Source organism: Oenanthe melanoleuca, chromosome 28 (genome assembly GCF_029582105.1).
Source record: "Oenanthe melanoleuca isolate GR-GAL-2019-014 chromosome 28, OMel1.0, whole genome shotgun sequence".
Taxonomy (NCBI): domain Eukaryota; kingdom Metazoa; phylum Chordata; class Aves; order Passeriformes; family Muscicapidae; genus Oenanthe; species Oenanthe melanoleuca.
Genome location: NC_079361.1, coordinates 2,645,316 through 2,658,716, shown reverse-complemented (window position 1 = coordinate 2,658,716; position 13,401 = coordinate 2,645,316). Strand labels below are relative to the sequence as shown.

General features: G+C 48.3%; 1 protein-coding gene across 1 annotated transcript in view; it reads right to left on the bottom strand.

Annotated features, from left to right (window-relative positions):
* The window catches only part of CPAMD8 (C3 and PZP like alpha-2-macroglobulin domain containing 8), a 52,157-nt gene that overhangs the window by 996 nt on the left and 37,760 nt on the right, over positions 1 to 13,401 (bottom strand). Inside the window, exons 36-42 of the mRNA XM_056512344.1 lie at positions 12,354 to 12,441; positions 8,299 to 8,373; positions 7,625 to 7,730; positions 7,431 to 7,541; positions 6,621 to 6,833; positions 5,546 to 5,620; positions 294 to 459 (exon numbers count right to left, since the gene is read on the bottom strand). Of these exons, the coding sequence (XP_056368319.1) occupies positions 294 to 459; positions 5,546 to 5,620; positions 6,621 to 6,833; positions 7,431 to 7,541; positions 7,625 to 7,730; positions 8,299 to 8,373; positions 12,354 to 12,441 (834 nt within the window). The remainder of the gene's footprint in view (positions 1 to 293; positions 460 to 5,545; positions 5,621 to 6,620; positions 6,834 to 7,430; positions 7,542 to 7,624; positions 7,731 to 8,298; positions 8,374 to 12,353; positions 12,442 to 13,401) is intronic.

Here is a 13,401-nt window from a genome sequence, read left to right as displayed (position 1 = left end):
CCAGCCCTGACACAGCTCCAGCCCTTGCTGGGCTCCTGTCCCAGAGCACAGAGCCATGTCCATTCCTCCTCTCCCCCTCTCGAGGCTGATGAGCCTCCCCTCAGCCTCCAGCTGAACACAAAGCTGAAAATTCACTTCATCCCACTGGGGTGAAGCCACTGAGGTCACAGAACCTTTGACAGCAAGACCCCATTCCCACCGACCCCTGGAGAGCTGTGAAAACACCCCTTTGTGGGGCACTGACCCAGCAGGAGGCTGGCTCAGGGCAGAGCCCTGTCCCAGTGTGTGCTCACCACTCTGCTGGGGTGGCCTGTCCCTGGCTGTCCCCCTCCTGCAGGCTCCTGGCCGTGCTCAGCTCCCCCAGCACCTCCAGCACGTCGGCGTCCAGGGCGAAGGCGTCGGGGTCGTACTCGTAGGAGTAGTAGGACAGGTCTGGGTGCAGGGGGGACCCCTCCTCTGCTGCTGGGGGAACCAGAGCTGCAGCAGCTGCCCCCAGCACCACAGGGCCAGGGCAGCCACCAGAAGGAAGGGGTTTAGTCAGAGACACAAGGGAAGGGAGCTGCAGGTGTCAGGATTTTAGGGCTGGAGGCTGCAGGTGTCAGGTTCTTTGTCACAGACACAAAGGAATGAGGCTGCAGGTATCAGGTTTTGGTCACAGACAGAGGGAAGGAGGCTGCAGGTGTCAGGATTTTAGGAAGGAGGGTGCAGATGTCAGGATTTTAGGGAAAGAGGCTGCAGGTGTCAGGGTTTTAGGGATGGAGGCTGTAGGTGTCAGGTTTTTGGTCACAGACACAAGGGAAAGAGGCTGCAGGTGTCAGGATTTTAGGAAGGAGGGTGCAGATGTCAGGATTTTAGGGAAAGAGGCTGCAGGTGTCATGGTTTTCGGGATGGAGGCTGCAGGTGTCAGGTTTTTGGTCACAGACACAAGGGAAAGAGGCTGCAGGTGTCAGGATTTTAGGGATGGAGGCTGCAGGTGTCAGGGTTTTAGGAAGGAGCTGCAGGTGTCAGGGCTCTAGGAAGGAGGGTGCAGGTGTCAGCACACCTGCAGGTGTTTGATGGCATTCACAGGGGAGGGGAGAAGCTGCTGCCAAAGCAGTTTTCAATTTGCCAGTCTGAGACCTGGGCACTGGAATAAAATGAAAGAGGGGGAACAAAGAGAGGGGTAAAGAAGAAACAAGGAGAGAAGGGGAAAACAAAGGGGGAAGGCAAATAAGGATGGTAAAAGGAGGAAACAAGGAGGGGAAATGAGAAAACAAGGGGAGAAAGAGGAGGAAACAAGGGGAGAAATGGAAATAAAAGGAGGGAAAGGGCAACATAATCTAAAAAAAATTCTCTGAGTCTCCTTTTCCAGCATGGAATTAACTGAGGTGCTGAAGTTCAGACCCATCACCCTGAGGGCTGCACACAGTGAGATAAAAGTGTCATGCAGAGGGCAGATGGCACAGGAGAGTCACTCTGAACATCTCTGCTGTGACCAGCAGAGCCCCACCTGCGTGGGGACATGCCCTGTGTGCCCCCAGCTGTGCATCATCCATACAACAAGTGACAAAGCTGGAGAGACACCCTGAGAACAGCTCTCCTGGTGACTGAGCAGTGCAAGCAGCCAACAAGTGTGCAGATTTGGAGGCCAGGAAGCCACAGCAGAGCCATTGAGCCCAGCCTGAACGAGGAGCTGAGTCCCAGCACAGCCACACAGCTCTGAAATTCCATCACTTTGTGCAGGGACAGACCCAGGCAGGAGCAGCATTTCTCCTCTTCCCACCCCATACACACCCACTCACAGCAGGCTGTGCTGGGTGACTGCTCCCTGTCCAGAGGGTAAAACTGCAAGATAAAACTTCTAGGAATAGCAGCAGATCTGTGTTTAAAGTGCTGCTGGAGCCAGCTCAGCTGTGCATCCTTCCTGCTCTCTGTGTTCACTGCTCTAATCCAAACCAAAGCAAGCACAGGCAGAATTATTGCAGGGAGGAAAAGTCCCCCCAGGCCAAAGCTGGCTTGATTTAAAGAGAACACTCATCAAGGCCTTTGAAAACGTTTGTTCTCTAGAAATAAAATATCTGAGGGATCTTCCCTGTTGCCTCCCACATCCTCCCAGCACTGGGCAGGGGAGTCAGGCTCTGTTCACTCCCTCCTGGCCTCCTCCCTGGGAGAACCTGCCAGATCATGAGCTCTTCTATGAATGGGTGGTTGCTGTCCACCAGCTGGGATGGACATCACAGAACTGACTCTTCCCAGGAATTCAGTGCTGGAGTCCAAGCAAAGGGCCGAGGTTTCCTCTGCACACAAACCACTCCCCCAGCCCCACATGTTTGTGCTGAGGCCAATGTTTGCTGAGCAGTGATGGGGGGAGAGGAAAAACAGCCCTGTGCCAGTTCAATCAATCCTGGAAGAGCTGCAGCCCTGTGGGGAACACTCCAGCCAGGGGATTTTGGGGATGACTCCACCTGGAAGCAGAGCTCAGGCTGATGCTCCTGCTAGGAGCTGGTGTGGGTGATGGCATTTAATTAAAAACAAAACAAAACAACCCCCAAAAAAACATCACCACCAAACAAAAAGTGTCATAATTCTACCTAGAATTTTCTTCCAGTTCCAGCCAGTGGCCCTTCTGATTGCTGGAGCAAAACTGTGCAAAGGACACAGCTGTGGGGGGAAGGCAGGGGCCAGAGAGCTGAGCCTGGGGGGGCTTTGGGCTCCAGCAGCACTGGGACCCCAGCCCTGCTGCCCCACACACTGGACATTGTTTTCCACCAAATCCCTGCAGAATCACAGCTCTGTGATGTCAGCACATTGTCCTCCAACACCAGTGCCTGAGCTGTGGCTGTACCTGTGGCAGAGGAGATTCAGGCAGTTTCAGAGGAGAATTAATGATCAAAGCACCACTTCATCAGAGAGATGCTATCAGAGCTACTGGGGATCCCAAAATCCACCCAGATCCTTGTGGCCAAGGATGACCAGGATGTCAGGAAAGCCACAGGCAGAAGTTCAGGGAGATTCCAGTTGATAACTCAGCTGCTGCTCCAGGGCTTTCCATCCAAACAAACACTGCAGCAGGCTGTGCAGGCACACCCTGAGCTGGGTCTGTGCTACTCAGCAAAATCCTGTTCCACCCTTTTGGGACTCAGTCATTCACCTGTGAGAAGGAACAGCTGGGGAAGGGGATTCACACAGGAGTTATTTCAGCTGAGTCCTGTCACCCTGCAATCTGAGGGTCTACAGATGCAAAGAGGATCCCACCCATCTGTACAAAAAAAAAGCTGCAGTTTTAAGGTCAAACCTCAGCCATTCTGCCTCACTGCAGACTTTGGGAAAGCATTTTAAAATGTCCTGACAGCAGCAACAGCTCTGCATCCTGACCTTGCAGGGCCATCAGCTCAGCTGCTTATCTGGAGCAGCTGGAATTGGTTCCAGCAAACCCAGTGGTGTGAGTGGAGCTTCCTTGGGGGTCTGTGTGTGCCAAGGGAGCCCAAACACATCCTGCAATTCCCACTCATAGCTGGGAGGCAGCTGCTCATTCCTACTGCTGGGTAACACAGACAAGACCTCAATGACAGCATCGAGCTGCCCCAGCCCCATGGCAAACACAGGAGCCTTCCAGACAGCACAAACCCCTCTGAGAACAGGCATTTCCTGCAGATTAACACACCCAGCCTGTTTTACACCAGCTGCCCTAAGCTTGATTCAGCTCCTGGAGCTCTGCATCCCTTTAGGAAGTCTCAGATTTAGGCATGGCTCAGCAGAGCCTTGCTGGAGCACCTGAGCCGACTTAACCCATCACATGCTCCAGCTGCAGGAGCCCAGGAGGGCCTGGGTGAGGAGGGGCTCATTCATCTGCTGCCCTTTGATTCATGTCCCATGTGCTTGACCTGAGAGCAGCCCACAGGATTAATGAAAATCACATGCTGGGCCCTTTTCCTGCTGCAGGATTTAGTCAGTTTGATTCCTGAATGCTCACTCTGCCATGGCTGCTCCCAGCTCAGCATCCTCCTGCCAGGAAATTTGGGCACTTCCAGATCCCAGGACAAGCCAGCTCCAAGTGCTCCTGCTTTGACAAACATCCTTATGGCACTCATCTAAAATCTGCATAACAATGCCACACAAAATAATCAGATTTTCCCCTTTAGCTCCTTCTGAGCCAGAACTGCTTCTGTCAATTCAGAACAGAAACCACACAGGGATTTTCCTTTGACTTCAATGCAATTATTTCAGAAACTCTGAACATTTTTTTGGATTGTGGGTTACCATCAAGTTCCATAATTTTTTTTTTTTTCCTCAGGTAATCATATCAAATTTTCATTTGAAAATAATATAATGGCAGCCCCATTTTTGTACATCTCAGTATGGCCTTGCATTCCAGCAGTGCCCAAATGGAACAGTTTGGGAATGCTGCTTGAAAGGGTTCAGACTGCAGAGTTTCCATGCTGAGCACATGGCATGTGCATGGAATAAAAGGCAACAAGATACAGATATATTCACAATAAGAAGAAAAAAAAAAAAAAAGAGGAGGAAAAGAGTAGCGACATTAAACATTAAGACTGGATGACCATCAGAAACTGTAATAATGGAATATTCACCATGTTTTTGCATCTTAATAAGAAAACTGTGCTTCAGCTGCTGTCCATAAGGGAAAGAACAGGATGGTGCCTTATGTTGGACATGGGTCAGTCTGACCCTGCTGCACAAGGGGGACATGAGGAGGCACAGAGCCTTCTCCTGAAGAATTGAACTGGTTTTACCAATTTGTTGGGAGAGCTGGAGGCCAGGGGAAAAATTAATGAGTGGAAAGCAGCCAGGAAAAATCTAGTCCAGTTTATTTACTAGAAACAGCCCAAAACAAGCTGTTCTATCGACCCTCCACTGCTTCTTGGTGAGATTTATTGTGAGCCTTGGAAAAAAGTGCATGAACATAAGCACCAAATAAAATGAACAGCCAAATTCCTGGCTCCTCCATCCACTGACCTTAACATTTTTGTTCACTAAGGCTCTTTATTCCAAACAGCAGCTCTGACAGAACCAAGGCTGCCAGCTCCATTTCTGCACAGAACTGCAGGGACAAAGTTAATCCACCTGGATTCGAGTCCTTGCAGTGCTTTGGGCTGTGGTCACGTCCTGCTCAGTTGTTTGTTGGAACATTACATCAGCCTGGCTTTAAATGGGATCTTTCCAGCTTAGCAGTGGAAGAAAAGATCACAGAGAGTGTGTTGTTCAAACACAGCAAGGCTGAGAAAATAGGAGGGTTGGTTGTCCACTCCTACAAACAATAATCTAAATCCTGCAGGTGCTGAGCTGAGCAGGATTCCTGCACGATTTCCTGAAAGGAAAAGGACTAGGAGAGCTGCCTGCTACTCAATACCTCTCATCCTCAGTTTCCTTGACCTCTTAATTTTCTTGCTGATTTCTGAATATTCTCACTTTTCTCTAAGATGGAGAAATTCAGCATCTTCACTTAAAATGTGCTTGAGAGCCACCTGTACTTAATACAGGGATAGGACAAGCTTTAACCATACTAAAGAGAAAGCTTTTGGATAAATGCAAAGTATTGCATTACCTGCTGGAGTCTGGGGAGCACTGGGCTGCTCAGCTATGTGGGAGTGTGTCTCCCTTTCTTCTGGCAAGTTCTTGGCTGCAATACAAAGAAAAATAAACTCATTGGTCACATAATTTGTTAAAGCATCTCTAGAAAGTGTCTGCATTTCCAGAGGGGGCATAATCAGTTCTCTGATACACTGTATGCCTTGAAAGCCCATGCAGAATCTCCAAAGCATGTTACATTTCATGGATTTAATTTTTATCCAGGAGTATTCACTTCAGATCAAACAGCATCACTGATTTTCTCTTCAATTCATTCTGCCTGGTAAAACATGTATTCATGAGAACAGAAAACCAGTTATTCCAAGCTGAAAAGCAGCTGCCCTTACCACTTAACCAGCTGTACTATGAACAGCATAATCACACTGTCCTGGGTTACAGTGTAAAGATGTGCCCAAAGTCTGTGTTCTGTCACCATCTGTCAAACCAGGAGGGGCAGTGATCCTTGTCTCTGTGGGAGATATCCTCTGCTAATGGGCCAGCTGTTAAAAACCAGCTGGGGCATTGTTCTTTATCTTTCCACAGCCCATCCTCCCTCCAGGAGATATCTCCTGTTAATGGCCAGTGAGTCCCAGGGCATGACTGATAAAATTCCATCATCCCACTGGGAGATGCTCCACCCAAACATTTCCTACCCAGATAAAAACTGAGATTTGGAACACCAGAGCAGCCCTTACCCACTGGATTCCAGAGGACAAGAGCTACCAGGATCACTGCCAGGATTTCTACAGAAAGACCAATTCACCTGGACTGCCACCACCCTGACTAGTGGGGTGTCAGGTTGAAGTCTGACTCTGTCAGTGTTTTTTCTTTTGTACTATTGCATGTATTTGATTGTTCTCTTTTTTCCTATTAAACTGTATTTGTCACTTGGAGTCTCTCACTGGTTTTGCTTTCAAAACCATTATACACCCACAGCAAGTCTGGAATTCTCCTCCACTCCCTACCGCACGCACGGAACATTAACCTGAAGGAGGATTTGCAACACTCCGCAACCCAGCCATGACAGAAAAGGGGAAATAACCAAAACCTACAGGCAGCACAGTGAGCCATGGGCATCTGCTCGATGCTGGTGTTGTTCCTGCAGGATGCCACCTCCATCTGGCAGGGGTTGGGGTAGATGTGCCCGTCGGAGCCGCAGACGGGCTCCCCGTCGTAGCCGCAGTCCCGCGAGCACAGGCACTGCTCCAGGGGCTCCTCCTCCAGGCACCCAAAGATGCTGTTGCAAGGCCCAGAGTGGACAAAGCCTGGGAATGCAACAAAGCCAGTTTTGCACAGCAGAGAGAAGGTGGGATGGAAATATTTCGCTGGTGCTGGTTTTTATGTTGAATTCCCCAAGATTTTTAACAGGAATTTATAAACTTGATAGAATTAAAAGCTCTGGGAATGGAGTTGGGTTTTTGAAAGTGCAGCAGCTTTCTGACTTGGGAGAAAGCAAGTTTTTTGGCCACAGAGCACAGAAAGGAACACACAGGTTCTGGGGAAAGTTATTCCTGAAATTGTTCAGTCTTCCCACATTCAATTGTGGAACTCCACTGCAAAATACTGGAGAGAAAGAAAACCAAATTGCATGGTAAAGATTTTTCACCTCTTTGCTTACTGACACATCTCCCCTTGTGCAGGTTCTTGCAGAATTTAACATTTTATCTTGCCTCTGAAGCAAATCCCAGGCACTCTGATGCCTGACGAGCCCCTCTGCTCTGTCATAACTTCACTACTGCAACCTTTGTGAAACTTCCACTAACACAGACAGCGAAGCACAACATCGGTCTAAACTCAATTTGGAGCTGAGGGCACCTGTGGGTGCTGTTTTTCCAGCCCAGTGTGGCTTTGGGGTGACTCACCAAGCCACTGGCTGGCCGAGCTCTCCACCTCGTTGCAGGTTGTGCCATCGCAGAGCTCCCGGGCCAGGGGGCTGTTCTCACTCACGTTGTAGAAACGAGTGGCTTCAAAAGCTGCAGCAAGCAGGAGAAATCCCAGCTGAGCCTCCTGCCTGCAGGGCTGGTGTCAGCTGGGGGCAAAGGCAAGTGGCACAAACCTGGCTCGTAGTAGTCGTACACTTTGATGGGAACAGGGGCTGTTTTCCCAACTATGTGCTCTCTGAAAGCTTGGAACTTCACACAGGTCATGCACTGGCTGGGGATCTGTGTGAAACGGTGGAAAGGACTCAAAAAATACACTTGAAGTGAAGAGAGAGACAAATGAACACAGCATGTCCCCGGAGGGACACAAAGACACCTCTGAGTGACAGGGATAATGAATAAAAAGCAAAAGGATGAACTAAACCAGGATGCTCTGCTGACCTCTAAAACACATATTTGCCACAGACACTCCAGCTGTGTTCCCACAACCACCAGATAATTTCTGCTGCTGACCAAGCCAAGAGAGATCTCACCTTCCACTCTCAGCTCTGTGAAATCTAAATTATTCTGCATTTAGCATTGCTAGTTATATCTCAAAGTGAGATTATTTCAAAGCAAAAATCTAATTGATATCTACCCAAAAACACTCCATGGGCTGAAGTGAATCACCTGCCTCTATTATAATTTGGTTTCCAAGCAAAACCACAACCTGCAAAACCTGCAGCAAAAGAGCTCAGTAAAAGCTGCAGAGTGATCCTCACCCCTGAGGGACCCCCAACACTCTGCCTCCTCCCCTGGTCATTTACCTTTCATTAAAATCCAACATAAGTATAAGAAACAAAGCCATTACCTCATCAAAATAAAACAGGACTTTTCTTCCATCCACTTCATATCTTTTTAACCCAATTTGCTTGTTCATCAATAACTGGGGGCAAAAAAAAAAAAAATTAAAGGTCATCATGTTTAGTTTAATCTCATTTTATAGAAAACAGGTAGAAATGAGAGAAAAAGTAAAACTTAGAAAACTGAGGAGACACTAAACTCCAGGGATTTCTTCTTGTGGAAAGGGTGCTTCCATAAGAGAGGGAAAATGCAAAGAGATGAAATGACTGAGGGGGAAAAGCCACCCTGTGTCCTTCCCTGGGTCCTGCTGAGGAATTCTTGCATCCTGGGGCTCTGCTCATCCATCATCTCCTTGAGCAGCTCCCAGATTGCTTTTGAGGCTCCAGCAAGACCTCAGAGATCCCCAAGCACTCCATGAAATCTCTCATTTACCTCCCTCAGACCACAAGGGAATCTCCCTGCTGGACTGGGTATTGAAGGTCCCCTCCTCCCAGCAGCTGAAAAATCCAAAACATTCTTCTGCCAGGAAAATTAATCCACACATTTGAAAAGAGCAGCCATTTGAAAGAGCCCCAGGCACCCTCCCTTTTGACAAATGGGGTCAGGCCAGGCCTCTGCTCCTCATCTCTCCCTTCCAGGCCCAGGGGTTTGGAATTTGGGGTTTGCATTGTGCCTACAGACCCACCTTTGCTTTTTATCTGCACAGCTAAAGAACATCTGACACGATCTAAGGGCACTTCCCACATCCCCAAACCTCTATTTGCAATTTTCCAAAAGTTCCTCCTATGATTTCTGCACTTTAAACATCTCAATTCCATGACTGTCCTGCCTGATCAAGCATTATTATTTTGATAATTTGTATTTAGAATACATCTGTCACATGGAAAATATCTAATATTGAAGCTGGGAAGGATGAGGGTTTGTGGAAAAGGACTTTTGTGCTTTAATCAAAGTTTGGGGAGCCCAGACAGGGCCAGAGCACTCTATTCTATAATTCTATTCTCCAAACTGTCCCATTAGCTCAACCTCTGTCAGGCAATCCCATTTGTAACACAGGGATATTCTTGTGGAGTTTTTTTTGTTTTTTAACATTCTTAAATTTCTTTGAGAACATAGGCTAAAATCTCTGTGGAAAGTGGAACAAATCATTATTATGATTATCATAACTGTTATTATTACAATTATTACTCTCATTATTATTTACAGTGACACAAAACAAGCAGCATTCCCACTGAAGTTTGCCCAAACCTGCCAGCAGCAGCTTTAGCAGTGACTGCTCAGCTGACATCTCCTCCTTGTAAAAACCTGCTCCTGCTATTCCTCTAACAAGCCAAGCAACATGAATTTAAGCCTCACACAATATGGAAAGGGCCAATTTAATTTGTCCTTATAATTTGAGGGGCCTGCTGGTGGCTGTGGTTGCTCAGACAGAGATTTTATGAGAGCAGGGAGACGCCGGCGCCACCGGGAGCTCTCAGCCCAGCCCAGCCCAGCTCCAGCTGCATTTTTCCTGGTGAGGTTTGATATATCCCAGCCTGGAGTGACCTCCTGACCCTGTCCACATCCAGCATGATTAGGGGGATTTGTGGCTGGGGTGTGCTCAGAGCTCTCATTAAGCAGCACTGCCCTGGGGCTGCTCCAGCCTGGGACAGGGAAAATCCAAATTTCCAGCCCAGCCCCTCCAGGCAGGGCAGGGAGTGTTGGGGTGGCAGGGACAAGGATGGGACCTGCCTCTGCTCCAGGTGGTGTCCAAAATACACAGAAAAACTTCAGTGGGGGGTTTCATGTTAGGGTAGCCATGAAGAAATCCCAGAATGGTTTGGGTTGGAAGGGACCTTAAAGCCCTGGGAGTGTTCTGGGCAGGGGAACGCTGAGAATAATTGGGAATAAATGATGAACATGAGGATAGGCTGCCTTCAAAGGGGCACTGGTGCTGGTACCATGATAAACTGGCTGTGTGATGTCTCAAAACTCTTCTGTTTGCAGAGGATCTCACAATGGTTTGGGTTGGAAAGGACCTTAAAGTTCATCCCATCCCACCCCTGCCATGGCAGGGACACCTCCCACTGTCCCAGGCTGCTCCAGCCCCAATGTCCAGCCTGGCCTGGGACACTGCCAGGGATCCAGGGGCAGCCACAGCTGCTCTGGGCACCCTGTGCCAGGGCTCCCCACCCTCCCAGGGAACAATTCCTGCCCAAATCCCATCCAGCCCTGCCCTCTGGCAGTGGCAGCCATTCCCTGGGTCCTGTCCCTCCATCCCTTGTCCCCAGTCCCTCTCCAGCTCTCCTGGAGCCCCTTCAGGGACCCCTCTCAGCCCCCCCAGCAGAGGTGGATCTGCACTTTCACTGCCTGCCCACAGATTGAGCTTTGTCACCACATTTCATTTTTGGGATGCAAAAGTGTTTCTGCAATAAAAACCCATGGAATTCAGCTATTCAAGGGGAAGCTTCCTCTTGAAGACACTAAATCCTTCCCAATTTAGAAAAATCTCCCTCTTTCCAAAGGAAGCAAAAAAAAGGAGTACAGGGATCTGTTCCTTAAGAACTTTCCTGTCCTGCAGTGAAAACCCCTCCAAGCTTGACCCTTTCCCTCTGCTCAGAGAGCATTCCATAGGTTTCACACCATGAAGATTTCCTGTTGTTCTCCTCCTGGGACATTCTGAGCTCTCTCTGGTTCTAAGCCAGGTTCTCATCCATATTTTTCCATGTTATTTCCATGAGTGCCTATGAGAGGGAATGTGTTTGACAGCACTACACGTGTCCATCACTCCAGCACCTTCAGCACAGGAGGGAAAGCAGAAACCAAACCCACTGCAGGCCCCTCATCTAAATTTTCTCCTTTCTCTTGCACTTTTCCCTTCTTCCTTTTCTTGGAGAACTCCTGCTCCTGGCCTTGCCCCACCTGAACCCACATTCAGTGTGATATTCAGAGAATATCAAACTCACACAAAAACTGATCCATTTTACATGTTTGGATTTGAAAATAGATTTCTCCACCTGCAGCTTGTGAATGGATATCAATAATTTCAGTTTTTCTCTTTATAGGAATAATTTTATATCTGATCCCCTGTTCTGAAAGGATGCAATTGCCTTTCAGGGACTGGTACAAAAGTTTCTTTGGCTACAGAAATATCCCAGGAAACATCTGACAGCAGCTTCTGACATGGATTTTAAATCCCTGGTGTTTCAGTTATAAACCAGCCAAATCAAGTGAAATCCTAGAGAAGATAAGCAATGTGCACTTCTCCTTGAATTATCAAATTAAACTTCATAATGGTTCTACCTTAAAATTCTTTCCTCAGATCCCTTCCCTTTCCCAATATAATGAGATAAAGTTATTAACAGGAGAGGTGTTTTAGAAGAAAAATATTTCTTAGCTCTTTACCAGCTCTCAAGGATGAAAAAATTTACACCTCTTCAATTAAACAGTCCTTAAAAAAAAAAAAAAAAAAAATCTTTGCAGTGTAAGAGCCCCACCAGTGAATGCAACATTGCACAAAATGTAATGAGTTGTAAAGGATGCAATGCTCCCACTAACATAAAGCAAAGCTGAGATTAGAGCTGCTCTGCCCTGAAGGGCTGGCTGGGCACGAGGCACATTCTCCACCTCAGCCTGGCTGCAACAAACACCATGTTCTCCCAGAGAGAGGGGGGGAAAAAAAAAAGGGCAAAAAATTCCAAGACACAGAGCCTCCAAAGCAATGGGATCCAGATGTTGGAGAGAACACAGCCCACTGAGCAGCCATAAACAGCTCCTGTTAGAGCACATTTGCACCTCAGCTTTTCCAGAGGGTCTCACTTAATTACTGTGCACTGGCTCAGGAAACCCTTGGGTTGGCTTTGCTCAGCCTGCTCAGAACATCTGTTCCCTCATTTCAGAGATTTTCTTGACCAGTGAAATCTCTTCCTCCCCCTTCCCAATTTTAATTGCATCTTTTCAGCACTGCTCTGACACTCAATGGTGTCTTCTTACCCCTGGAAGGGAATCTCTCCCTGTTAGAGATCCACATCCCAGTGCTGCATTCCCATCCCATCATCCCATCCCAATATCCCATCCCATTACCTGCTCCAGGCTCTCAATATCTGCCCTAAATCCAGAGAACAGAGGCACTTCCAACACAGCCATGTTTGAGGATCCAGAGTGCAGCCATCTTCCCATGGGAACAAAAAGAGAGAAAATGGGAACAAGCTCAAGATCCAAGACAACAAATGGACAACTCAGAATGGAGAAACCAACTCCAGAAGAAACAAAAACCAAAAAACCATATTAAAAGTGCTTTAACATATTAAAAGCACTCTCCTTGTTGAAGTGCTTGTGGAAACCATTTATTTGGTTTTTAAAAATCCTCTTTTCTGCTTTTATTTAACAAAGTCATGCCCAGCTCACAGAGGGTAGAGGATGTCCTGGAACACAGAGGCAGAAAGGCAGAGGGATGCAGCCACCTGTGGGGCTGCTTGCTTTCTTTTTCAATTAATCACTCAGTAAAAGGAAATAAATCCCTGGAGTGGAAGGAACTTCTGTTCCACCCTGAGAGGAGAGTGTGGATGGACTGGTGGGAGAGGGATGATCATTCCAACACCAGGCAAGGTCACTCAGCCCTGGGGTTTCCTAAGTGGCTGTTTCAGGCCTGGCACTGAGAAAAGGACTTTGCTAACGAGTCAGCAAAGCCACTGCCGTGGTGGTAGAGAGTTCACTGCCTGTGTCATCCTCTAGAGGATAACTGGAAACCCAGAAAACCCTCTGGAGTTAAGTGTGCACAAAACACCCACACACAGGAAGCTGTGGGGCCATTGCTAAAGTCTCATTTTCTGCAGCACAGCAGAGCAGCCTCCACCCCAAATCAGCTCCTGAGCCCCAGGACCAGGCTCCTTCCCCCTGGCAGCTCACCTGCCTGCTGTGCCCCACCTGAGCCCAGCACTGAGAATAAACAATTCCACACTCCCAGCACAGAATTTCCAGCTCTGAGCTGGTTCCTCAGGGCCCCCCAGCTCAGGGGTGGGGGCTGGCTGTGGGTGCCACACCCAGCCCAAGGCTCACAGTAGCAGAGGTGGCCTGGGGACAGAGCCAGCTCTGGGTGAGGCACTTCATTAAACCTCATTAATTCCCATCT